The sequence below is a fragment of the Delphinapterus leucas genome, unplaced genomic scaffold (assembly GCF_059928025.1).
Source record: "Delphinapterus leucas isolate spDelLeu-1000000601 "Yukka" unplaced genomic scaffold, BTC_Dleu_Yukka2 spDelLeu_asBTCV2_sq25, whole genome shotgun sequence".
Classification (NCBI taxonomy): Eukaryota; Metazoa; Chordata; class Mammalia; order Artiodactyla; family Monodontidae; genus Delphinapterus; species Delphinapterus leucas.
Genome location: NW_028322234.1, coordinates 13,850,763 through 13,877,843, shown reverse-complemented (window position 1 = coordinate 13,877,843; position 27,081 = coordinate 13,850,763). Strand labels below are relative to the sequence as shown.

Genomic DNA, 27,081 nt, shown 5'->3' with positions numbered 1-27,081 from the left:
AAGTGCATTCAGTCACATATTCAGTGTCTATATTTGCCATCAGAAGGTCCTCTCCAAGGATGCAGGGGCTTGTCCCTACTGTGGCCCTGAGGACCCCAATACCTGGCACATAGTAGGTTCACAATAAACATTTTGTGACCCAGCTCAAAAGACTCCATCTCCACTCTGCCCATCCAAGGCTCCTTGCATTTGGCCTCCGTTGGCATCTCCACCCCAAATATGTAGACAGAGTGATGGAGAAGAAGCATCTCAAGACATACACCACGGTGACTTTCCTTTTAAATACTTTCACCACTGAGAACCTTCTTTTTCTCTCTCTGCCAAAAGTAGCATTGTTTTGGGATCAGGTGGAAAAAGGGACATTTTAGAGAATGTTTAAACTGGGTTCAGAGGACAACCCAACACCTTCATCCCAAATGCTGACCAGACCTTAGATGTTTCCAGAACCTGGCAATCATGCAAGAAAATGGCTCAAGGAGGTGTTGGAGAGGATTCTAGGGAAATTGAGGACTTGCCAGATAGTTTTCACAGGTCTGTGTCTGTTGCCTAAGACAGGGAGGTATCTTCTAAAGGCTCATTTCGGTCCATTTAGATTTCAAAAATCCCATGAAATGGTGTGTAAGCCACAGCAACAAAGAAACAAGCATTTAAAGAAACATAAGCATTTTAAAAGCCAGAAATGTACTCCCAGGTTCATAGCAGCATTATTCACGATAACCAAAATGGGGAAACAACCCAAGTGTCCGTTGATAGAAGAATGGATAAACAAAATGTGGTCCATCCATACAATGGCATATTATTCGGCCCTAAAAAGGAAGGAAATTCTGACACCTGCTACGACATGGATGAACCATGAGAACATTATATTCAGTGAAATAAGCCAGACACAAAAGGACAAATACTACATGATTCCACTTATACGAGGTCCCTAGAGAAGTCAAATCCATAGAGACGGGAAGTAGATGGTGGGGGCCAGGGGCTGGGGGAGGAGATGGGGAGTCAGTGTTTCATGGGGACAGAGTTTCAGTTTGGGAAGATGAGAAAGTTCTGGAGATGATGGTGGGGATGGTTGCACGACAGTATGAATGTACTTAATACCACTGAGCTGTGTATTTCAAATGGTTAAGATGGTAAACGATATGTTATGTGTATTTTACCACAATTAAAGAAATTGAAAGGGAAAAAAGCCTGAGCTGAGTTATACTTGATAGACAAGAGTGTAGGTTCAAAAAACAATCATTTCTTGACATCTGTGACCAGGACAGGACAACGCTTCCCCTAGGGGACACCACCACTGATTACAAACCAGGAGCAAACATCGATGCCAGATGCCAGGAACAGGTATCTGGCAGGTCTCCGCCACAGCCGTACGTGCAGAACCACACCTTCTTCAGTGATGAAACCCCCAGTGCTGGCAAAACAAGTCCTGCTCTCAAAAGCACAAGATAAAAAATTTTTAAACCAAAAAAACCTGCTCAAAACATCAGGGACATTTTTGCAGATAATACCATCCTGGATATTTTGACTAAAATGAGTACAGAAATAAATCCACAGAGGAATGTCTTAAATTATATCTCAAGATATGTAAGCCTGGAGCATTTCAAACAAGCACCTGAATTTGGAAAACGGAGCATTGAGATAAAAGACTATTCACTGTTTTCCCTGGTACCCCAGCTAGAAGTAGCTCACCCGTCTTTAAACAGAGGGGGCCACCCACTCACACAACACCACACACCCACACACACACACACACACACACACACAATTTTTGTGTCTCAGATGCGGTGCAAACCCCAGCCATCTTTTGTTAGCTGTGTGGCCTTAGGCAAGTTAAGTAACCTCTCTGGTCTCTAAAACAAAGATAACGGGGCTCCCCTTGCAGCTGTGTGTCCTTGTAACATGGTAGGTCCTACACAGTCTCTCCTCCCCTCACCATCAGAGAACACCACCCCCTCACCTCCAAATTCATCTGAATGGTCTCTCCCACCCAACTTATTCACCCACACCCCGACCCCCACCCCCACCTCGAAGTCTCCCTGTTCTATGAAATTCCAAACCCACGGGTGGTCCTCTACTTCAGCCAAGACTCTGCCCCAGCTTTGATCCTTCTTCTTGGTCATAGCTTGGCTTCTCTGCGTCCCTGACCTACCGACGTTCTCAAGATTTTTCCACAATATAATAATCATCGTTCCCTCCTATATCTACAAACCACCAGATTCTCTTTTCCTTCACCAACCGCCCTCTCAAAAGAGAGGTCTCCACTCTCTCACCTCCTGTTTCCTCCCTTCCAGCATTCACAGAATGGAAGGACTCCCTGGGGCTCGAAGGAGTCCTCCCTGCTGAGTCTATAGATTCTACTCAGGACTCACCCTGTGTGGCTTCCCCATAGCTTTGGGCTCAGGTGAGAAGACCCTCCTTTCTCCCTTCCCTTATCTTTTGTGATACAACCCTTAAGCCCCGCCCCTCCCTCCCCTCCCCCCCCCCCCCCCCCCCCCCGCTCACTTTCTCCATCTCACATTTGCTAAGTCTTCCCAGGGAATTTCACAACGTGTGAAAAGAGTCAATAAAACAATAAACAAGTAACGAGTGTGTGTGTGGAACTAGACTTCCTGGATATCAAAACATTATAAAACTATACGTATTAGAAAAGTAACAGCCACGGTGCAAGGAAGGGCAGACATATTTATGGATACCCAGAAACAGACCCCAAATCGATGACGAACAGGTAAATTTCTGCAATACCTGGGGTTGAGACCCCAACTAGTTATTTTGGGGGAAATGGATACCCTTTTGAATCATGCACACAAAAAGGTCCCAAATGCCCAGGACAAAAAATTTTTTTAATGATAATATTAAAGTTAAGATAGAAAATTTGGAGGAAAAAAGCATTCATTTTATGGATAGAAAGGGACTTTCTAAGCATAAAATAATGAGAGGCATGCAAAAACCCAGCTCTGAACTCCATAAACATTTTAAGCTTCTCTGGCAACTGACAGCCAGAGTATATTCGTCAAAAACACCTGAACAGAAACACCTGAAAACATAACTGGTAAAGAGTTAAGAGTCTTCGCTGTGAAAACAACATGCAGATTAACACTTCAAAAACCACTAAGGTACTAAAAGATAAATGGACAAAGGATATGAACAGGAAGAGAAAACCCAAATGATAAATAAACATGTTTTAAAAGGTTCAACCCTGATAGCAATCAAAGAAATGCAAATAGAAACAATGACAACACACCAGCTCCTCCTTCCAGTAAATTATGAAAGATTTTTCAAACAACACTCAAAGCTAGCCAAGGTGTTCCCTCTCAGCCAGTGCTAGGAGGAGTGCCCATTGGTACGTTTCCGGAAAGCCATTTGGCAATCGGTATCAAGAAACTTTGACCCAGAAATTTCACTTCTGGAAGAGCAAAACCCGAAGAAAAAAAAAAAATGTTCGATAAAGCTTCGACACCAAAACGTTCATCCCTCTTTGTGGAAACTAGAAATAATCTAAATGCCCAACGACAGAGAAAGTTAACTAAATTCAGACACAACAGAGCCACTAGCAGGAAGTATCCCCCCAAAACTGTGAAATAACGGTGTTTTGCTTTTATCCTTTACACAGTTCTTTTTCCAAATGTCTACCCCAAGCAGTCATACTTCTAGAATCAGATAAGAAATACATTTGTTTTTGTTTTGTTTTGTTTTTGACAGTAAAGCCCATTCTCATCTGGTCTCTCAAGCAAGAGGAACATTCAACCATCTAGCTCAGGAGTTGGCAAAATCCGGCCCAACAATTGGTTTTGTAAATAAAGTTTTATTGAAACAGCCACTCCCACTTGTTTATTGCGCCTCCTTGCAGGGTGGCTACTTTCCCGCTCCAATGACAGGGCTGAGTAGTTGCAACAGAGACCATACAGACCGCAAAGTTTAAAGTATTTAACATCTGAGTCTTTGCAAAAACGGTTTGCCACCACCTGAGCTAGTGAATGTCTCCAGCTTCTTTCTAATGAACAAGCCACGAGAAATGGCTTAGAACCCCCAAAACCTCAACGTACCTTTCTGGCAGTGGCTGTGCGTCCAACACCGCTCCACAAATTGCCCATTGATGACGGTGGCAGGGCAGTTGGTCTTGCCCTTCGCAGCGCCTGGACAAATGTCCCCACACTCCTCATTGTCGTCTTTGTTCAGCACGATGTAATTATCCTCCACGGAATCCAGGATGCGAGACCAGTCGATAGTGGCCAGGTAGCAGAGTTCATTGTTCTTCTCGATGCGAACGGAGCCCCGGGTAATGTTCATCAAGTTGTAGAGGCCAAGCTCCTTCAGGTGAACCATCTCGAAGATGACCAGCGCGTAGTTAAAGAAGAGGCGGGAGCCCCGGATGACCGTGAGGTTGGGGAACAGGTCCTTCAGGCTCTCCAGCCCATAGACCCGGAAGAGCAGCAAGTAATCAGTGATCATGATGAGCTTGGGGAAACTGAGGTCTCGGAAGTCCTCAGGTCTCGTTTTGAACATCAATAGGATCTGCAAATGTCCTTCGATGACCGAGCAGTTGGCCAGCTCGTGCAGCCGGGTGAGGTTATTCCGGATATCCATGCCGGGGCACACTAGAAGGGCAAACAAGCAGAGAGCAAGACAGGTGAACAAACACCCCACGGATGGTTTATAAGAATTAGTGGCAGGGCCAGCCACATGGGCATGTGACCTGGGTCCCACACCCGCTCAGAAGGGCCCTGCCCTTGGCTTAATGCTCTTCCGTCTTGAAATCCTTAATTATTTTTGAGTGAGGGGTCCCAAGGTTTCATTCTGAACTGCACCCTGTAAATTCTACAGCCAGCCCAGTTCAGTGGCTTTCTCTGTAAGGTGTCTGTGCCTAAGTGATTACTCCTGAAAGGCAGATCATCATCATCATAATTCCTTTGGCAGTACCCATTAGAAGCCTTAAAAGCGTCGCATCAAATATGATGCAATGAAGACATTGGGATTACAGGGGATTGAGTAATGCAGCAGGTGTGGAAGGGGAAAGGGGAGCCGTCCCCAGTGAGTTGGTGTGGAAGATCTTCAGGAAATGGATTTATGGGGATAAAGGTGCCCACATCAGAAATGGGGCAAGGAGGGCTTCCCTGGTGGCGCAGTGGTTGAGAGTCCGCCTGCCGATGCAGGGGACGCGGGTTCGTGCCCCGGTCCGGGAAGATCCCACATGCCGCGGAGCAGCTGGGCCCGTGAGCCATGGCCGCTGAGCCTGCGAGTCCGGAGCCTGTGCTCCACAGCGGGAGAGGCCACAATAGTGAGAGGCCCAAGTACCGCAAAAAAAAAAAAAACAGAAATGGGGCAAGGAGAGCTGACTTTGTTTTGTCAATTCTCCCACTTTCCTAACACTCCTTCCCAACCCGCCCTCCTGGCAGGCAGCCAAGGTCTAATTACCTTTTACCTGGGTGTGGCAAGGGCTTCCCAGAGACTCTGATCTCCCCTGCACAAACACCCTGCACACCCATTCTCCTGCAGGTGGTCCCTCCCTTGCTCTGACACCCTCTATGTCTCCCCATGACCCTGCACTTTCCCCTCGCGGCCCTCAAGGTTCTGCCCCACCACCCCCTGCACCATGTGAAACAGGCCTGCCCACTACTCTCCAATTCCAAGGGGGCCTTCCCAAGTCTTCCCTATAACATGACCTATGAAGAGGAATAAGTGAAATAATGCAGGCACCCAAGCAGTGGCTGGCACACAGTACGTGCTCAATTAATGTCAGCTATTTTGTTGTTGTTTATTTCTCCCAAACATATCACGGTGTCACCTCTAGGCTCCGTGCCTTCATTCCCCTAGACCAGGGTGGGAAAATATTTTCTATAAGGGCTCAGAGAGTGAATATGTTCAGCTTTGCAGTCAGTCTCTGTGTAGACTACTCCACTCCGCCATTATAGCTCAAAAGCAGCCAGAGACAGTGAGTGGATATGGCTGTGTTCCAATAAAACTTTATTATAAAAGCAGGCTGTGGGTTGGTGTTTCCCCCTGGGGTGGTAGTTTGGTGACCCTTGCCTTAGTCCGACAAAGTCCAACAGAACTTCTGCAATGATAGAGATGTTCTATATATGCACTGGCCACTATGGAAGCCACCAGCCATTTGCGGCTGTCTAGCACTTGAAATGCGACTGATATAAGACTGAGGAACTGAATATTTGATTTTACTTTAGATAGTGTAAACAGAAATAGACACATGTAGCTAGTGGCTACTGGACTAAACAGGGTAGCCCTAGCCCCTTTGACTGTCAAAGTCCTTTATACCTTAGCTCCCTATTTGGAAATCCAGCTCATCATCCTTCAAGATCCAGTTCAAATGTCACCTCCTCCAGGAAGTCTTCTCTGATTTCCTTTCCTCCATATACTTATTTGGATCTTTCCCTCCTCCTGTGTTCCTTATATTGGAGTTAACATTCAGTAGAACTGAATTCTTTAGACAGCCTCTCCTTGCCAAAACGCAAACACACACACATACACTCACTCACTCAGAAATTGGGAGGCAGCTTCAAGGGGACCAGGACGGCAGTTCCAGCCCCACACACTCATGCCACCCAAGGCTGAGGCTCCCAGCTTCAGTCACATCAACAGCATCTACATACAGAGGTCTGGACAGGTACCACACCACTGACACCTCCCAACAAGCTTCATCCGCACCCCACAGAAGGGAAAACTGGATCTCTAGGAGGCAAAGCCAATCAGCCAAGGACATACGACCCACCAGTAACATTCAGGGTTGCCAGATTTAGCAAATAAAAAAGCAGGACGCCCAGTTAACCATGAATTTCAGATGAGCAGCAAGTACATTTTAGGATAAGTATATCCCATGCAATGTTTGAGACATACTTATCCTTAAAAATTACTCATTGTTTATGTTAAATTCAAATTTAACTTGGTGTCCTGTATTATATCTGGCAGTATACAGCTTAGACTCAGCCACAGGTCTGGGCTTCTCAAGCCTGAGCCTCACACTCTATGTTTTACACACACACGCACACGAAATTTTGAAATTGATACAGCTACAAAGAACACCAGCCCACCATCCTCCCCAAGTTGTGTCAGAACCAAAATCAGATATGAATATGCATTCAAAGATTAACCAGCTGTTGGACATCCAGGAAATGTAAATCCAAACCACAATGATACCACTTCACTCCTACCAGGATGGCTAAAATTAAAAAGACAGACAATAACAAGTGTTGACGAGGATGTGGAGAAATCAGAACCCTCCTACATTACTGGTGGGAATGGAAAATGGTACAGCTGCTGTTGTGGAAAATAGACTAGCAGTCCCTCAAAAGGTTAAGCAAAGAGTTACCATATAACCCAGCAACTTCACTCCCAGGTAGATACCCAAGAGAAATGAAACCATAGGTCCACACAGAAATGTGTGTACAAATGCCCAGAGCATCATTATTCATGATAGCCAAAAAGTGGAAACAAGCCAAATGTCCATGAACTGACAAATGAATAAACAAAATGTGGCATGTCCATACAAAGGAAGATAATTCAGCAATAACAGGGGAGAAGCACTGACACCTGCTACAACAGGGATGAACCTTGAAAACATCAGGCTCAGTAAAAGAAGCCAGTCACAAAAGACCACCTGTGGCATGATTCCATTTACATGAAATGTCCAGAATAGGCAAATCCCTAGAAAGTAGATTAGTGGTTTCAAGGGGCTTTGAGAGGGGAAAATGAGGAGTGACAGCTAAGGAGTATGTGATTTCTCTGGGGGGTGATGAAAATGTTCTAAAATTGATTGTAGTGATGGTTACCCAACTCTGTGAATGTACTAAGAACCACTAAATTTAAACTTTAAATGGGTGAATTGTATGGTATTGAATTAGATCTCAATAAAGTTGTTATTAAAAAATTAAACAACTATAACTGTAGTGGACAACAAAGAACTGCTTTTTTTTTTTAAATCTCCAATGACTCTAACTCAACTCATTAAAGCTGTATGTGTCCCTATTAGTCTAAGACAACAGAGCAATTTACTGCGTGAACAGAAAATACCCAGAGGATGTTAGAGATGGTGCCAGCAATAGATGTCAGACCTTGTACTGGCTTTTAATAACTCTGGGTGGGAACTGAAAGATGCTTCAGGTCCTCAGTAAGTGACACCTGGTTAATCACCACTCTACACACAGGAAGGGAAGGACTCTGAGGACCGGGGGAGGATGGGGGGGTCCTGGTGACAGCTAATAACAATTACCATGTAAAGCACTTGGCCATGTTCAGGCAGGCACATTCTCTTGATGAATTCTCAGAATAATCCCAGAGGAGGTGGGTAAACGAAACGTGGTCCATGCCCATTTTTGTGATGAGCAAATCGAACTCACACAGGCTGAGTTTTAAGGGGTAATGCTAGGATTTCAACCCAGCAATTAAATGCAAAGTTTATGCTTGAACTATGTTACAGTTTCTCCGTCTTTGTTCTTTAAAAACATACCAAATTAAGAAGCAGGTGAATCCGACTTAAATAAGGAAACAATGAAATGATGTTCATGCAGTGACAACCTGGAGGAAGCTTGTTAAAGACAGTTTCTTTCGTTCACTCCTTCAGCAACCATCTGCTGAGGACCTGTTTCTGCTGTTCCAAGGACTGGAAGTGCTTCAAGGAATAGGACAAGAGGGATAGGACGATAGGATAGGGAGATACATGTATACATATAGCTGATTCACTTTGTTATACAGCAGAAACTAACACAACATTGTAAAGCAATCATACTCCAATAAAGATGTTAAAAAAAATAAATAAAAGGAATAAGACAGAGTCTGCCCTGGATCTCACAGACTACTAGTTGCTCTTAACTACCCAAATCAACTGAAAGTATAACTGAGGAGGAGATCTCAGTTATTCAAGGACAGCTTCAGGAGCTAGAAGAGATAATGAAAATGAGCTATTTGACTAAGTCCAGGACAATCAAGGAGGGCTTCCCGGAGGAGGTAACACCAGAACTAAAACCTACACAAGCAGTGCAATAAGTTCTGCCTACTTCACTGGAAGGTCAAGAGCTGTAGCCTGTCGCTGTAGGTCACAAGGGTGTATAGGGCCTAGAGCAGCCTTATCCAATAGAAACATGATGCGAGCCACACAGAATTTAAAATTTTCTCTATAAAGGTAAAAAAGAAACAGTGAAATTAAATATTCTTAATTTAACCCAATGTATCCCAAAACTTCACTTCATCATGTAAGCAATACAAAAAAAAATCTATGGGATTTTTTTCACACTATGCCTCCCCAGCGCCACATGTTTTATACACTTGCACCAGGTCTCAATTCAGATGCTACATTTTTATCAGAAATACTCAATCTGTATATGCAGATTTCACAAAATGAATCACTGAAAAGGTAGGTTCTTTGTATCCCCAAGTTGTTCCAAGCAAAAGAGTTGTTCAATAACAGAATCAAGCATTGATTTTTTTGACATTTCAATCAACTAATGTTAAATGAGACTTTACATTCACATTTTTTACATTTAAATGAATTAAAGTTAAATAAAAGTAAAAATTTAGCTGCCCTGGCCACAATTTCAAGAGCACCATGTAGATAGTGGCCGCCATATTGGATGGCACAGCTATAGACCATTTCCATCAAAGCAGACTGTTCTGTTGGACAGCGCTGGTCTAGAAGTTCACCCTCGGCCAGAAGAATCTAAAAATTTTCCAGAAGGAGAGAAGACTGACATGAGAGCCATCTTGGAAAGTGTCCCCTCTCCCCTGGTTTTCTCTCTATCATGAAAACAGCAAAGAGGTGCTAAGAATCTGGGAGAGAGGTATCTAGAAGGTTCTGAAACTCCTTTACAATGCTAAGACTTAGTTATACTTTCTGCTTTCAAGCCTGAATGTACTCATTCCTTAGTCTCGACATTCTTCAAACGCTCCCTGGTGACGTATCTGGGGCCACACGTTCCTCCCTGCATTACTTCCAGTCTTAACAGGGTTTCTTCCAAAATTCAGGCATGCTAGCCAACAAGCCTTGGGTTCAGGGGTCTGGCCACCACCCACACCAGTTTCAGGGCATGCCAGAAACCCAACAGATCTGGCTTCCCACTCCAGCATGGGCACCTGTCAGCTGTATAATCCTGAGCCATAAACTCAATTTCTGTGTGCCTCAGTTTCCTCACCTGTAAATGATGACGATCGCATGATGAAAGGTATGAAGAACAGATGAGAACTGGGGTCTGGCCACGTGTATATATTAGTTCTCCACTCTAAGATACATGGAACCAATTCCCAGATTTATTCCCTTCATAAATTAGAACTTGGGCACACCGAGGTACCAGATACCCTTAAGGTTCTCCACCTGCCTGAAAGACTGGCTCTTTAAAATTGACTTCAGCCAAGAAATCCCCTGGTGGTTCAGTGGTTAAGACTCTGTGCTCCCAATGCAGGGGGCACGGGTTCGATCCTTGGTCGGGGAACTAAGATCCCACATGCCATGGGTTACAGCCAAAACTAAAAAATAAAAATTGACTTCAGCCAGAGTGTGTGAGATGGATTCTGTTGCAAATTGCTGGAAACGGAAGGGCAGTAAATATCCCGAGGGTGCAGTCAACAGGCAAACTGTCGCCCAGATAGATTTTCTAGAAGAGGAAAGAAATTGAGGCTCAGAGAGGAACATGTCCTCCTCAAGGTCACAAAGCAAGGAGGAGACAGACCTGGGATTTAAACCCAGTATATGAGTCTACTGGGGCCACCCTAACAAAGGACCACAGACCAGGTGGCTTAAACAAGATAAATTTATTTTCTCCCAATTCTGGAGGCTAGAAGTCTAAGAACAAGGTGTCAGCAGGATTGATTCCTTCTAAGGCCTCTCTCCTTGGCTTGTAGATGGCCGTCTTCTCCTTGTGTCCTCACAAGGTCGTCCCTCTGTGTGTGTCTGTGTCCTAATCTCCTCTTATAAGGACATCAGTCTTATTAGAGGCCACCCTAATTATCTCATTTTTACCTTGATTACCTCTTTAAAGACCCTATCTCCAAAGATGGTCACATTCTGAGGTGTTAGGGTTAGGACTTCAACACGTTAATTTGGCGGGGGGCGGTGGGGGGGGACACATTTCAGTCCATCACATAGGTCCCCAGGGCACCAGCACCTGTGCCCTTAGCCATCACACAGGGTTCCTCAAAGTGTGTTCTGTGGACCGACAGCATCAGAATCACCTGGGGCGGCAGGTGTATGTTAAAATGCAGATCCCTAGGCCCAGCTCTAGACCAAATGAATCAATATCTCTGGGAGCCAGGCCCAAGAATCTGCATTTTAAAGAAGGTCCCCAAGGATATGATAGGGCCTCAAGTAGGACAGACGTACTGTCTACCCAACCTGGGCCACCTCTCCAGCAGGGGCTCTTTCCAGCTCCCATTCTTCTGCCCCACCCATTCCTCTGAGCACTTTGCCCCAGGATCAATGCCATCACATGCCTTCTTTGGGGCTGTTGATTGTTGCTAGAGGGAACCGCATAAGGACGGTGGACTGGCCCCCACGAATTTCAAAGAAAGCTAGACCCACACCCATTTATTCTACCTGAGTTCCTAGAGCCACTTCTGACCTCAGTTCTTGTCTTGGTCAGCTTGGGCTCCAATAGCCAGATGCCATAGACTGGTGGGGTTAAACAACAGACATTTATTTCTCACAGCTCTGAGGCTGGAAGTCCAAGATCAAGGTAGCTAGCATGGTCAATTTCTGGTGAGAGCTCTCTTCCTGGCTTGCAGACGGCCGACTTCTCACTGTGTCCTCACATGGTCTCCCCTTGGTGCATGCGTGCAGAAAGGGAGAGATCTTTCTCTGTCTCCTTCTTCTTTTAAGGTCACCAGTCCTATCAGTTTAGGGCCGTCCTCTTATGACCTCGTTTAACCTTAATTACCTTCTAAAAGCTCTCTCTCCAAATACAGTCACGTTGGGGGTTAAGGTTGCAACCCATGAATGGGGAGGAGGGAGGTGGCCATTCAGACCATAGCAGTTCTTTTTCAGCCAGACCTTTTGCTCCTAACTTCAAGCCATCCTATCCTCTCCAGGACCTGCCCGCTCTGGGCTAGACTTTGCTTCCTGCTTTGGACAAACATGTATCAATTCCTTCTGCAACCCATACTTACGAGTATGGTTTCATTTCCCATGCAGTCAGTGTTTCACTAGAATGCACCTCCAATGTGCAGACCAATGTCTATGGGGACCCAGACAGATATACCCAGTCTGTACTGAAAGGGAAGGAGAATGGGGTGGGTGATGAAGCCAGAGAGGGGAGGAAGGAGGCCTCTGAGCCAGTTCCATAAGGAGGAAGCAGGCATCCATGGGTGAAAAGGGGGAAGAAGGGTGGTTGGGGCACAGGAAGCAAATGCAAGCACATGGAAGAAGAGGGAGCCCCAAGGAACTGCAGTCATGAGCCTGGCGAAGTGAGATTGCACACCACACAGCTGAGGCTAGGGCTCCACTGCCAGGGGAATGGACTGAGCTGGCAGCTATAGAAGGACCAAAGCAGGAAGTAGAAAAATCTCTCTGGCAGCAGGGAAGAGAAGGTACTGGACGAGGCACTCTGGAACCACATCTATGGCATGGCCTAGGGGGCCTATTCTGGGGGTGGGTACCAGGGATTAGCATCAATGGGACTTGGTCCCCAGGGAGGTGGAAGAGAGGGGGAAGAAGTGAGGGTCCTCTCTTAGTGAACCTGGAGAGGACCAGATAGGACCAGTTTAGGGTGGCAAGGACAACAGGCTCCGTTTGGGGCATGTTGAGTCTGTAGGGGCTTTGGGATGCTCCCAGATGTGGGTCCAGTGGGCACTGGGAAGATGTGGACCTGGAGCTTGGGAAAAGGGGTGGATGCAGGCAGAAAGGATGAGAGTAGGTGATAAAACCAGGAGGAGAAAAGGATGGAAGGGGGGCGTGCCTCTGGCAAGCACAATATTTAAGGCCAGGGAACCAGAGAGGGGACCAAAGACCCATAGTCATCCTGACACCAACACCTTCTACAAGCCTGTCTGAAAGCTCTGGAACATCTAGGCTAATTCCTCCAGTCAGTTCCACAGTTCTGTTATCCCAAGGACATCACACATCAAACCACAAGATGATAAGGGGCTTCCATGACATTTCAGGAGTCCTACCTCCTCGTGTATACAAATAAGGATGGATACTGCCCACAGAAGACACCAGAAAGAAAACCAAGAGAAGTCTTGCAAGAACAAAAAAGTAGCAGATGTCTTCGATACAATGTAACTGGGTATAATTAGGAAGGAACAGCTCAGTGAGAATTCACCCCTTTTCTGATCTTCTGTAAGGAAACAGGATACATCTTTGAAAACAGATTAGCAACAAGAAATCAAGAAAGGCCATCAGAAAACAGGTGGAGCCCTGCCCTCTATCCCTTTGTGTCCAACCACTACCTTTTTCCGCACTGTTAACAAACACAGTTTTTGGAAAGTACCTATGTTTTCCACATTACCACAAGGGCATAGGAGAGAAGCAAGAACCTCCTGGTAACAGGCTGCTCTTCCTGAACACAAAACAGAAGCTAACCTATAAACCCGACGGGACACCACACCCTTAAGGAACTGAAAGAAAAACTCAGATTTGACATCAAATTTTAATCCTCATCCATCTGCCGTGAACTCCAACTGGAACTCATATCCAGTCTGCACTGGGCAACACAGAACAGCAAACCTCGCTCTGCCAGAAACGAAATATGTTTCTAAACCCCTGAAAGCCACTGGGGCGCTCCCTGGCACCAGGGTCAGCAGAACACGGGAGACCCCTCCTCAAGACACAGGCCAGGGGTTTTGTGCCATCTCATGAACTTTCCGAGAGGTAACCAAGGATTTGTGCCCAGACGAAAATACGACAAAAAGGGCGGATGCATTCAAAAAGGATTCTACACGGATGCTGACAAACGCAGTTTCACAAATTTTAAACCCCAGTGATAGGAAACCACCTACAGCAGATTCTCTTTGTTTATGGAAGCTATTTTCTACAGTGTTCTCAAGGACGCTAATTTGCAACTCCATCAATACCATAACCTTGTTGCATGTGTGTTTCTGTTTAAAAACACCTTATTTAATATACATTGTTGATTCACTAAACACTGTATAGTTCACGCCTGAGAAAAGCTTATCCAGCAAATGTACTTTCTCCGGAAGGTACATCACAGCCTTCTAGTGCTTGGGACCCTAGACAGCACTTCAGAACGATGCATGCGGACCATGGTAAACCACAAAATCACCAACAAAAAGCACAAGAAAGTGTGAAAAACATGGCACTAAATACATCACAAAAAAGGACATTTTTGGGGAACCTTCCTACACTGTTGGTGGGAATGTAAATTGGTGCAGCCACTATGGAGAACAGTGTGGAGGTTCCTTAAAAAACTAAAAATAGAGTTGCCATATGACCCAGCAATCCCACTCCTGGGCATATACCTGGAGAAAACGCTGATAAATGCACCCCAATGTTCATCGCAGCACTATTTACAATAGCCAAGACATGGAAACAACCTAAATGTCCAGCAACAGACGAATAGATAAAGAAGATGTGGTGCTTATACGCAACGGAATATATTACTCAGCCATAAAAAATAATGAAGTAATGCCATTTGCAGAAACATGGATGCACCTAGAGATTATCATACTAAGTGAAGTAAGTCAAAGACAGATATCATGTGATATCGCTTATATGTGGAATCTTAAAAAATGATACAAGTGAACTTATATGCAAAACAGAAACTGACTCACAGACATCAAAAACAAAGTTATGATTACCAAAGGGAAGGGGGTGGCATAAATTAAGAGTTTGGGATTAACAGATACACACTACTATATATAAAATACATAAACAACAGGGACCTACTGTATAGCTCAGGGAACTATATTCAATATCTTGCAATAATTTATAATGGGAAAGAATCTGAAAAAGAATATATACACATACGTATAACTGAATTACTTTGCTGTACACCAAAAACTAACACAAAATTGTAAACCAGCTATACTTCAATTAAAAAAATTTTTTTAAAGGACATTTGTTTTAATCCTTGGGGATTTATGAATTCACAAGGGGAGAGATGCAACAGGAAGGGAAGATGTCACCTTGTTTGATCTGAGCTGGAACATGCATGTCAGATGATTCCAATTTTTTGCCACTTGGTGCATGTCCAGGAATAACCACTAAAGCGCTATTTATTTTGGAGTTACAAATAAATTTTAGTGAATAGGGGAATTCACAAATATGGAATCCAGGAATAATGAGAATCTTATGAGTACTTGGGTTTTCAATTTTAAGAAGATTGATCCAATTATAAGATACTTTAAAAAATATTTTAAGTTAATTTTTACTGGGGTATAGTTGATTTACAGTATTGTGTTAATTTCTGCTCTACAGCAAAATGAATTGGTTATACATATACGTATATCCACTCTTTTTTAGATTCTGTTCCCATACAGGTCATTACAGAGTACTGAGTAGAGTTCCCTGTGCTCTACAGGAAGTTATTCTTAGCTATCTATTTTATATATAGTAGTGTGTATATGTCAATCCCAATTTATCCCTCCCCTACTTCCCCCTTGGTAACCATAAGTTTGTTTTCTGCATCTGGGACTCTATTTCTGTTTTGTAAATAGGTTCATTTGTACCATTTTTTTAGAGGTATCACCTCACACCACTTAGAATGGCCATCATCAAAAAATCTACAAACAATAAATGCTGGAGAGGGTATGGAGAAAAAGGAATCCTCCTACACTGTTGGTGGGAATGTAAATTGGTGCAGCCACTATGGAGAACAGTATGGAGGTTTCTTAGAAAACTAAAAATAGAACTACCATATGATCCAGCAATCCCACTCCTGGGCACATATCCAGAGAAAACCATAATTTGAAAAGATACATGTACCCCAATGTTCATTGCAACACTATTTACAATAGCCAGGACATGGAAGCAACCTAAATGTCCACGGACAGAGGAATGAATAAAGAAGATGTTGTATATATATATACAATGGAATAGTATTCAGCCATAAAAAAGGACAAAATAATGCCATTTGCAGCGACATGGAGGGATCTACAGATTGTCATACTTAGTGAAGTAAGTCAGAAAGAGAAAGACAAACATAAGATACTTTTTAAAGTCTAGAGAAAACTATAGGGATGGAGAAGGATCAGTGTTGCCAGGGGTTTGAGGTAGGGATGGCATAACGATAAAGGGATGGCCGGAAGGAGTCTGGGTGGTGATGGATGGGACACTTCTGTATCCCGACTGTGGGGACAGCCACACAACTCTATGTGGGGGCTAAAATGCAAAAACTGTGCACCAAAAAAAAAAAGTCAGTTTTACTGTATGACCATTTTAAAAATAAAAATGTTTAAAGATACGCACCGGGCTTCCCTGGTTGGCGCAGTGGTTAAGAATCCGCCTGCCGATACAGGGGACATGGGTTCGAGCCCTGGTCTGGGAAGATCCCACATGCCGCGGAGCAACTAAGCCCGTGCGCCACAACTACTGAGCCTGCGCTCTAGAGCCCGACAGCCACAACTACTGAGCCCACGTGCCACAACTACTGAAGCTCGCGTGCCTGGAGCCCATGCTCCACAACTAAAGAAGCCACCGCAATGAGAGGCCCGCACACTGCGACAAAGAGTAGCCCCCGCTGGCCGCAACTAGAGAAAGCCCATGCACAGCAACAAAGACCCAACACAGCCAAAAATAAATAAAATAAAAATAAACAAATTTATTTTTTTAAAAAGTCACACAAGAAAAAATAAACTTTAAAAAAAAAGGAAAAAAAATTCATTGGCCAGTACTTATGTTAAAAAAAATTTTTTTTAATAAATAAATAAAGATATACACCAAACTGATAGCATGGTCATTTCCCAGGACAGAAATGCAATGGTTTTAGGGACAAAGGGGGACTCTGGTTTTTTCCTCTCTATACTTTCATAATTTTTTTTGCAATGAGAATGCACTACCTGTTATTATTTTAATTTGAAAATCATAAATACGGCTTTTTTAAGATTTTTTTTGACGTGGACCATTTTTAAAGCCTTTACTGAATTTTTTACAATATTGCTTCTGTTTTATGTTTTGCTTTTTTGGCCGGGAGGCATGTGGGACCTTAGCTCCCCTACCAGGGATCGAACCCGCATGCCCTGCATTGGAAGGGGAAGTCTTAACCACTAGACCACCAGGGAAGTCCCATAAATATGGTTTTTAAGTTGCAAAACATAACCCAAGCCACCCCGATGTGTTCTTAATAGAAATTAACATAAGGGCGGGTCTCAAGAGAACATCTCATAGCAGATACCACTTTCTTTTGGTACTAGAGACAGGGCCAGGAGCACGGAATCCTCATTCAATGCCAAGAAGACTGTTTAAACAAATAAATCCAAAGATCGTACACACACAAACACACACACAAGGAGGGAACATCACGGTTATTTTCTCACCATCGGAACCCCTACATTCAGCACAGCAAATGGTATAAATTTCTTTAATACAGCTTGCTCTGTAAAGGGGAAAACACAGCATCCCTGGGCGTTTCATTTAACTTGATTCATTCAAAGTTGTATCAGGGACCACACAAGCTATGAGGTATGTCATCATGATTCTCAAGGAGTTTGCTCTAAATCAGGAGTTGGCAAACTTTGGAAAGGGCCCAAGTGTAAATATTGTTGGGAGCCACGCGATCACAACTATTCAACTCTGCCTGGAGAGCACAAAAGCAGCCACAGAGGATGCATGAACGAATGGGCATGGCTGCGTGCCAGTAAAACTTTATTTACAAAAAAACTGGCGTGGGTGGGCAGGATTTGGCCCCTGTTCTAGATAAAGGCTTTGACCATATATAAATTAAAAACTGAGTGAGACAGAGAGAGTCAAGGGTAGAGAATGGCCCTCTATGAAGAAGGGCCTAATATCTTAGTCTAGGAAAGGAGCAGAGGAAAGGAAGAAAGAGGATGGGAGAAGTCAGACACAGGTGAAAACTAACCAGGAGACGGTGCCTTCCAGTGGAAGGCAAAACCCAGAGAAGTCAACTGGGGTGAGGCTACAATTGGGAGGTGAGGGATGACCTTCTCTAGTGCCATGGGCAAAGCGATGGAGACACAAGCCAGATGCCGTGGGCAGAGCAGTGGGTGAAAGGTGAGAGAGCGAGGGCGGTGGGGACCCATTGGAGGGGAGGCTTGGCAGGGGAAGGCGAGAGGTAAGTGGTGAGTAATGGGGCCCAGGGGAGTATTGAGTGTTTATAGGCTGACAAGAGAAAGGCTCCTGGGTAGATGGAGATCCCTGAATAAACAGAGGGGAGAGAGCAGGGGACCCAGGTGGGTAAGTGTCCTAGAGAAGGAAAAAGTTATCTCCCCAAATGCAGTGATTCTTAACTCAGGACAGTTGGCAATGTCTGGAGACACTTTTGGTGGTCATGACTTGGAGAAGGGAATTGCTACTGGCGTCTAGAGATGAGGGATGGCGCTCAACATCTTAAAATACACAGGACAGCCCCCTGCAGCCAAGAGCTATCCAACCCCGTATGTCGAGAGCAGAGAAGTCAAGAGGTTCTGCTCTAATCAAAAAAGAAAGGAAGTCAACGATGGAGTGGAGTGAGGTGGGGACCCCAGGGGGCTCACCCCAATGACCTCTATGAGTAAGTGGGGCAGGGGCGAGGGGTGGGTCACCAGGAGGGAAGCAAAGCCTGGGAAGAACCCCGGGGAGGTGACCCGGCGAGCAGAAGTTCTGCTCTAAGGGTCCCGGAGCACACAAGAGAACACACAGGAGAAGGAGAAACATCCGGTGGGATCTGAAAGCAACATCTCACACCTCAACTATACAACTCACTGCCCACCCCTCCACCCCCGCCGAAACTCTGTGGGTTTTCACTGTAATTAATCCCACTTTGCCTTCATTCTCTGACTTTGCAATGCCTCGGGTCATCTCGGGCCAGAGCGGATCAACCCGAGGAGAAATGGAGGGGAAAGCCATTGCCCAGTTCAGCCAAGCCACAGAGACTCCATGGGGGGACGAAGTGGGATGGCACATACCATGTGACATCTCTGAGTCCTCAGTCCTTAAAAATCCCATTGATTTCCCTCTACCCCACCCTCACCCACCCCAGCCAAAATGCCATATTGGTTGCTGTTGGAATTAAGCCATCTGTAAAGTTTCACGCCCCTCCCTAAACCTCCAAAGGGCATCACATGTCATCTATTCAGTAGTATTTTGTTAACCTTTACCACGGGGGTGGGGAGGTTCAGACTCCAAAGAAGAACCTTTTATTAAGAAACCTTTTATTAACAGACTGGGGTTCTAATCACAGCTCTGCCATCTCGCCAAAGTTCCTCACCTTCCAAAAGGACAATAAGCCTTACCTCCAAGCACTGCGGTGAGGATTAACTGAGATTACCTATGCAAAGTGTATAGAACCGCACCCGCTGAGTGTTTGCTTATATTCTCGTTAGTTAGGAGTTATTTGGAGAATAAAGCAGCTGTGACTTGGACTCCTGGGGAGGACAGGAAGGATAGGAGTTGAATCTAGAACAAATATTTATCAAATACCTACTAGGTGCCAGGGACTGCTCTAGGCTCTGGAAATGCAGCAGTGAACGAAAGAAACATAAATCTCTGCTCCTGTGGAAACTGTAAACAAGTAAGAAGCAGAAAACTCCATCTACAGACCCCTGAAAGCCCAGGCACAAATCCACCGTTAATTACCAAAGCTACCAGGAACAGAGAAGCAAGGAAACATACAGGGGTGAGCCCACACACACATACGCAAAGCCTAACAACTGGTCTCGGACTTTTTTAACAAGACCCTAAACCACTTGCCACCCTCCTTCATGGAGCACCTACTGTATACCAGGGTGCTTGGAGACAGTCCCTAACTGGCAAAGGTGCTCAGCAAACCCGGTTTGTCAGCTCCAGAGCCTGCGTGTGCTTTCTCACGCCCCTCGCTCACCGTCAGGGAACTGAGGAGCTTCGGTTTCTTCCCTCCTTGACCCCTTCCTCCTCATGACTGATCTCCTTTTATGGCGAAATCTGAAGAAGTAACCCAACAGATATTTTGAAAGCAGGGCCTCAGCCATCATGGTGGGAAACCCCAGCTATATTCTCTTAAACGATTCTTCCGTCCTTGACCTGCAGCCGGGAAGACCTGCTGTGAAGCCCAAGAAGGATGCTGGGATTTGCCCCTGGTGGCTGCCAGCACAGGGACACTCAGGAGGGAGGCTTTGAGGGCTGGAATGACCACAGGTTAGAGACCTCCCGGAGCTGACAGGTAAAAGGGCAGAGGAGGGAGTTTATTAGGGGGCACATGGGCCATGGGCAGCAGTCCAGAGCCTTGGGCCCTGGCACCACTGGAGAGGTTCGTTTTTCCCTCTGGCACTGGCTTTGGGGCAAGTGAGTTATGTGTCCTTCCTGAGCCTCAGTTTACTCCCTACGAAATGGACCACCAACGGTATAAGCCTCAAGAGGCCGCCGCAAAGGTCCAGAAAGAGGGACTTCCCTGGCGGTCCACTGGTTAAGACTACCCCTTCCAATGCAGGGGGTGCGGGTTCGATCCCTGGTCGGGGAGCTAATATCCCACATTCCCAGCGGCCAAAAAACCAAAACGTGAAACTGAAGCAACATTGTAACAAATTCAATACAGACTTCAAAATGGTGCACATCAAAAAAAAAAGGTCCAGAGAGATAAGACCGACCAGCCCGTGGCATTTGGTGACACTAACTACAATAATCATTAAAGCCGACACTACCTCTGCTACTACAACTGCGCTGTTGCCAAGGCGCTAGAGTTTGCCTCCCGATATCTGGAAACAGAACCCAAGAGTGTAAACATGGACCTGAAGTCGGGGTAGCCATGGGTCTAGATACGAGGAAGAGAGGGGGTGGATTCTACAGTTCCCCGCCCCAGGCAGCGTCACCTACCAGCAGGGACCCTCGAGGGACCCCCCTCCCCAGTCCGTCACCCTCGACTCTGGCTCCAAACCGTCTGTGCCCCAGGAACTTGGCTGTCCGAGAGTGTCCAATAACCCCACTTCTCGGAGGCGACTCAGGACGCGTGTCCCGTCTCCGGAGCCAGTTGGGCTCGGGGAGGTCCAGGCACGGCACAGGTCCGAGGAGCGCTCGGGGGAGGCGCCCGTGGAGGGGCGAGCACTGGGGCAAGGTTCCTCCAGCCCGGGGCCCGCACGCGGAGCGTGGAGCCGCGAGCCCAGGCGGGCAAAGGCCAAGGTCAGCGGCTTCCCGCCCCCCACGAGGCTGGAGCTACAGTCCCGGCCACCCGCCCTCCGGCGGAGGAGGGCTCTCAGTCCACAGCAGGGGTTCCATTTTGGCAAAGGGTCCCTCCCCACCGCGCTGGTCCCCGCCCACTCCCGGACCCCCAGACTCACCCTCTCCAGTGTACAGGTGGCCCGCGGCGCCCACCAGCAGCGCGGCAACGGCCACCAGCAGTGGCACGGCCGCCGCCCCCCGCCCGCCCCCGGCGCCCATGGCTACGGGAGCGCGGGGTCCGGATGGATCAGAGCGCGCGGCGCCGGCCCGAGGGGTGCATGCTCCAAAGCAGCCGCCCGAGAGGCGCTGGGGGCCGCGCGTCCTTCTCTTCCACGCGGGCGGCCCAGGGGCCGCAGCCTCCGCCCGGGAGGGTCCTTGAAACAGCCCCAGGAGGGGCGCGCGGCCTCCGCCGCTGCAAATCCGGCAGCGCGGCCCGGTGGAGGCGGCCCCGACTCCGGGCCACCGCGGACCGGGCCCCGTCCCGCGATCTCAGGGCCCCGAGCCCGGCGCTGCGCCCCTGCCTCCTGGCTCTCGGCCCCGAGCGCTCGGGGGCTCAGATCTTCGGACGCGCGGACAAACGGACGCGCGGACAGGCGGGCGGGCACCTGGGCAGGCGGGTGGCGAGCGGGCGGCGGGAGCGAGGGCTGCTCGGCCCGTAAACAACGCGGCCCGTCAGCTGGGCCCCGTGCGGGCCGCGGGAAAAGGCGGCGCGGATCCGGATTCGGAAGGGACTCGGCGCCCGGGAGAGGCCCGAGAGGGGTAGAGGGAGGACCGGCAGGGGGGAGGCGCCGCCCCGCCCCACCCGCCAGCGTCCCTATCCCGGGCCCCGCGCTGGAGGCCCCCGGCGCGCCCTAGCCGAGGGGGCGCCACAGATCCCTGCCCAGCCGGAGCGCCCCTTCCAGCCCCGTGACTGCCGTCTCAGAGCCTGGGGGCGCCCCAGATGCCCGACCCAGCGAGACGGATCCTGTTTAACGTTTTGCTATTTTGTTCATCATGGGACTTTGGAAAATTCATTTTGATTTTTTAAAAATATTGCATTAAAATATTGTTTATCTAGGTTACTCGGTTTTTTGTTACTCCCTTAAATGTTGTGCTCGCCTCCCCCTCGTCCCAGTCCCGCCAGCGCCCTGTCCTACCCCGAGTACTCCCCAGCCCAGCGCAGGCCCCTGGGGACAGCCACGTGCACGCGCGCCCCGTGCGCTCAATGTACTGGTGGCCTGGGCCCCTCCGCGCGGTCTGTGGTTCAAGTTGGAGAAATGACCCCTTGGAGAACGTGCAGAACCTCGCAAAAGTGCAAACGGGGCGGTGGAGATCTTGGATATGACACAAATGGACACACGCAGTTTTTCAATACTGCAGACCCAGAGTCCTCTCTCTGGATCAGCCTCACCTGTATGATGCATGTGAACAATACCTGCGGGTCAGATTTGGGGAGTTGCAGGAGAAATAAAGTATGACAAAGCACCCAGCACAACTCTTGTCTGAGGGCATTCGTTCTTTCTCTCATCTATTAAACAAATATTAATTTGCCAGGAGGTGGGCCCACTGTCCTTTTAACTCAAACCTATTCCTGCCTTCCTGTCCCTCCAGTGTCTGGCTTCACCTCTCTGTCCCAATGAGCCTTCCCTGACCACACTTTGCAAACGCTCCCCAGCCCTTCCTCCCTTTGTTCCCCTCCCTGTTCTTGACAGCACGCCAGTACCCCTACCTGTGTCTTCGCCCCACCCCAGGAAGGCAGAAATCTTGTCTGTCTTGTTCACAATTTTATACCCGGTGCCTGACATATCCATTGCTTAATAAATATTTGTTAAATGGAAGAATCAACATGCAGTAAGTAATGGGGATTTGCAGGGAGCAAAATAAACACCATCCATTTCCTTGTAGACCTCACAATCCAGTGGGGGAGAAGGCCATTAATTATACATCAGATGTGTTATAAGGTGGGGTGGGGAGACACTGAAGGATCCTCCGAAGAAGTGATTTTTGAACTGAAATCTGAGGTTGAGGAGAAACCAGCCCAGGGAAGTGTTCCAGGTAGAGGGAACAGCATGTGCAAAGGCCCAGAGGAGGACAGGTTGGTGTTCTCACAGCTGAACCAGGCATTGTAGCTGGAGCACAGAAAGAAAAGAGGGGAAACTGAGCTAGACAGGGTAGAATCTTGATATGCCATGTGAAGGTCTGTCCCCACCACCACCTTTATCCTGAAAGCAACGGGGATGCATTAGAGGGTTTACACCGAAAGGTTAACACAATCAGATTTTCTTTCCAATAATATCTCACTGTGGACAATGGGGCAAGAATGGACCCACGGAGAACAGACAAGAGGCAACTGCAGTCCCAGAGTACCAAGAATTGTGGGTCTGATCAATGTTGTTCCCCTTCCTTGAGGGGCTTCCCTCTGATACACAGGGGCCCCCAAAAGCCACCAACAATTCCAGGCCAGTGGCATTTGCTGAAATTCCAGGGGACGTGATGCTCTCTGGAAATCTTTCAGGACGCAAGACTTCCATGTTGTGTATAAAGTCAAGAGAATCATTGTAGTTGTGACTTGCTGGATGGAAATGAAGACACACCCACTTCCCGAAAAAAACTCATTGTTTCTTTTGTAAACCACCGTGCCCCCCCCCAAAAAATACAATCATCTAAAAGTTGAAAGTCAACCTCTGCCTTTTATTAAAATCAATAGAATGGAAGTAGAAAATCACCATTTGCTAATCTCCAAAATAACTGGTTCTGGCAAGAGCCATCCACGAATGCTAAGTGATGGTTGGAAGTCTGAAAAGTAACAGGGTATTTCCGCGGTCTGCCAGTATCTCGCTGCAGGACGCTTGTCAATAATAAAAGAAAGGAAAAATAGAAGCTTCATGGAGGAGAAAGCTGGCTTAACTAAATGATCAAAGTTGCTCTTGGATTTTCTTCTGTAATAAAACATATTACTGGAGCAATTGGGGAAGACTGAAAAGGGTGTGTCAATCTGACAATGGTATTGTATCAATATTAATTTTGATCATTGTACTGAAGTGACGTAACAGAATGTCCCCGGCTTTAGGAAATACACACTGAATGAAGTACGCAGGGGTTAGGGAGTATAATATCTGCAACTTACTCTCAAATGGTTCAGAAAACAAAAATGAGACAGAGACTGAACAAAGCAGATGTGATAGAAAGTGTGATAAAATTGGTAAATCTGGCTAAAAGTGTGCATATAAGGATTGATTGTACTATTCGTGCAGCTTTTCTGGAAGTCTGACATCATGTCAAAATTAAAAGTTTTCAAAGTTTTGAAAAACCATTTGGGACTTTTTGTTTGGCTTTGTTTCTCTTAGATTGGCTTTGGTCTGACATTTAAGCACACCATACTTTGAAGGCATGATGTAATGAGAGAGATCTTTTCATCGTTCATGAATATAAACACCAAATACTCTACTTTTGTTGTCCATCAAGGAGGGCTAAGGGAAGCCCACCACCACCCTGCTGGGGTCTTCCTTTAGCCGGTCCCTCTGGGACAATCTCCCTCAATCTAGCAGTTTTCCGTTACATTAAAGCAGGAAAACAAATGTAAATCCTGACTCCTGTGTTGTCATGGAAACCTGCTTTAATACATTACATTTAGGAGTAGGGGGGGAAAACTGCAAACTGATTTCATTTGTGAACAACAGGGCAAAAACACAGCAGTGAGAATTTACCAACAGAATCAGGCTGAAGATTGAAAGAACACAACACCTATACCAGGATTAAGTGGACTTTGGGCCAGGAGGGCAAAGATGGTTCAATGCTAGGAAGTCTAGTCATCAAGATCACAGTATTCGCAGGTCCAAGAAGAGAAGGTACAAGAACATCTCCATGCTACTAAAAATGTATTTGATGAATTCCATAGCCATTCAAAAATGAAACCATAAGACTCTGCAATTTGGAAATTTTGTTTTATAATTGCAAAGTAAGGAAAATCTCTTTAAGCAAGATGCAAATCCCAAATCTAAAAATAGGGACTTCCCTGGTGGCACAGTGGTTAAAAATCCACCTGCCAATGCAGGGGACATGGGTTCGAGCCCTGGTCCGGAAAGATCCCACATGCCGCGGAGCAACTAAGCCTGTGCACCGCAACTACTGAGCTCGAGTGCTGCAACTACTGAGCTCGAGTGCTGCAATTACTGAAGCCCGCGTACCTAGAACCCGTGCTCTGCAACAAGAGAAGCCACTGCAATGAGAAGCCTGCGCACCACAACGAAGAGTAGCCCCCGCTCCCCTCAACTAGAGAAAGCCCACGTGCAGCAGCAAAGACCCAACGCAGCCAAAAATAAAATTTAAATAAATAAAATAAAATCTAAACACAACAAATCTGGCTATGAAAAAATTAAGTTATATGAATAGTAAAATAAAAAAATCCATGCATAAAGTTGAACGTCAGATTTTTAAAAGTGAGAAAAATATATGCAACTTAAGTGACAGATAAAGGGTATGCATTATAAGATCTTACATAATATATAATACATAATACTAATTTTTTCAGTGAGAAAAAAAAAGCCCAAACTCTTATTTGCCAAAATAAAAATGGCAAAGGACATGAATAGGCAGCTCACAGAAACAGACCCACTGAAAAGAAAAAAAGAAGGAATACCAAAGGTATTCAAACATATAAAAGGATGTTCAGCCTTCTTCATAGTTAGAGATATGCCCATGTCATCTTCACTGAGTTTGCCAACTGTCAGGAAAATGGGCAACACAATGTGAAGATTTGTGAGAATCCATTCTCATCAACACTGGTATAAATGAGTTCAACTAAGGGGTGTGGCAGGGGGGAGATTTGGCAAAGACTTTCAACATGTAAATTGCATTGATGCTTTTTCCCACTGGTCGCACTTCTAGGAAATTATATGCTGCACAAATATCCTCCCATGGGTGTAGAAAGAAGTATTCTCAAAGATAATCACTGCAGCACAACCTGGAATCACCCTAAATTAATTTTCCCCCCAAGAAACAGGGAGACCTCTACTTTCTCCAAAAATGCCTCATCAATTCAAATATTTCAAATTTTCCTTTTTCTCTCTCTCTCTTTTCTTTCTCCTCTGATACCACTCACATATGATTTGCATTGACAAGTTATAGTAATTCGTAATATTCTCATGTTTTTTCCTGGGTTTTATTTTTCCTTTGGGGGAACTTTGAGGATATAAAGGCAGGGTGTGAAATTGGTATAAGAAAACAGACATCCTGTACTTACACAGCTTGGTGTCTACCCATCCTGGTCTCATGGGGGTTTATTTCAACACTTCCACATAGCTCTGTTATTCGTAAAGTCTTCATTTCTGACCCTTATTCAAATACACTGGGCTATCGTTTTTGGTTGCTTTTTCTTATTATGGTAAAATACACATAACATAGAATCTACCATTGAAACCATCTTAAAGTGTACAATTCAGTGACATTCAGTACAATTTGTGCAACTTTTACCACTATCTTGTTCCAAATTTCATCACCCCGAACAGAAACTCCATACCCATTAAGCAATCACTTTTCAGTCTCCCTCCCCTCAGCCCCTGGCAACTGCTAATCTACTTTCTGTCTATACGGATTTGCCTATCCTGGACATTTCCTATAAGTGGGATCGTATATTATGTGACCTTGTGACTCTCACTACTTAGCATAATAGTTTTCAAGGTTCATCCATATTGTAGCATGAATTAGTGCCTCATTCTTTTTTTATAGCTGAATGACATTCCATTATCAATAGATGTAGATATGGATTTTGAATCCTCAGGCCCATTCCATGATCCCATTTTGCACCTACACTTGAAACCACACCTTCTGAAATGTGCAGCATGGCTGAGCTGCAACCCATGAGA

The 27,081-nt window shown here is 46.1% G+C and overlaps 1 protein-coding gene across 11 annotated transcripts in view; it reads right to left on the bottom strand.

Annotated features, from left to right (window-relative positions):
• The window catches only part of INSR (insulin receptor), a 130,934-nt gene extending 108,960 nt beyond the window's left edge, over positions 1–21,974 (bottom strand). For 4 of the 11 annotated variants that reach the window (XR_016391518.1, XM_089905547.1, XM_089905550.1 and 1 more), the window contains exons 1-2: positions 19,929–20,866; positions 4,044–4,595 (exon numbers count right to left, since the gene is read on the bottom strand). Coding sequence is in view for 10 of the 11 variants with exons in the window: in XM_089905547.1 (XP_089761673.1) it covers positions 4,044–4,595; positions 19,929–20,058 (682 nt within the window). In the remaining variant the exon portion in view is untranslated. Of the gene's footprint in view, positions 1–4,043; positions 4,596–10,136; positions 12,090–19,928; positions 20,868–20,896; positions 21,320–21,357 lie in introns of those variants that run through there. The other 7 variants (XM_089905548.1, XM_089905551.1, XM_089905555.1 and 4 more) reach the window with 5 other exon arrangements.
• Between the last annotated feature and the right edge of the window lie 5,107 nt (positions 21,975–27,081).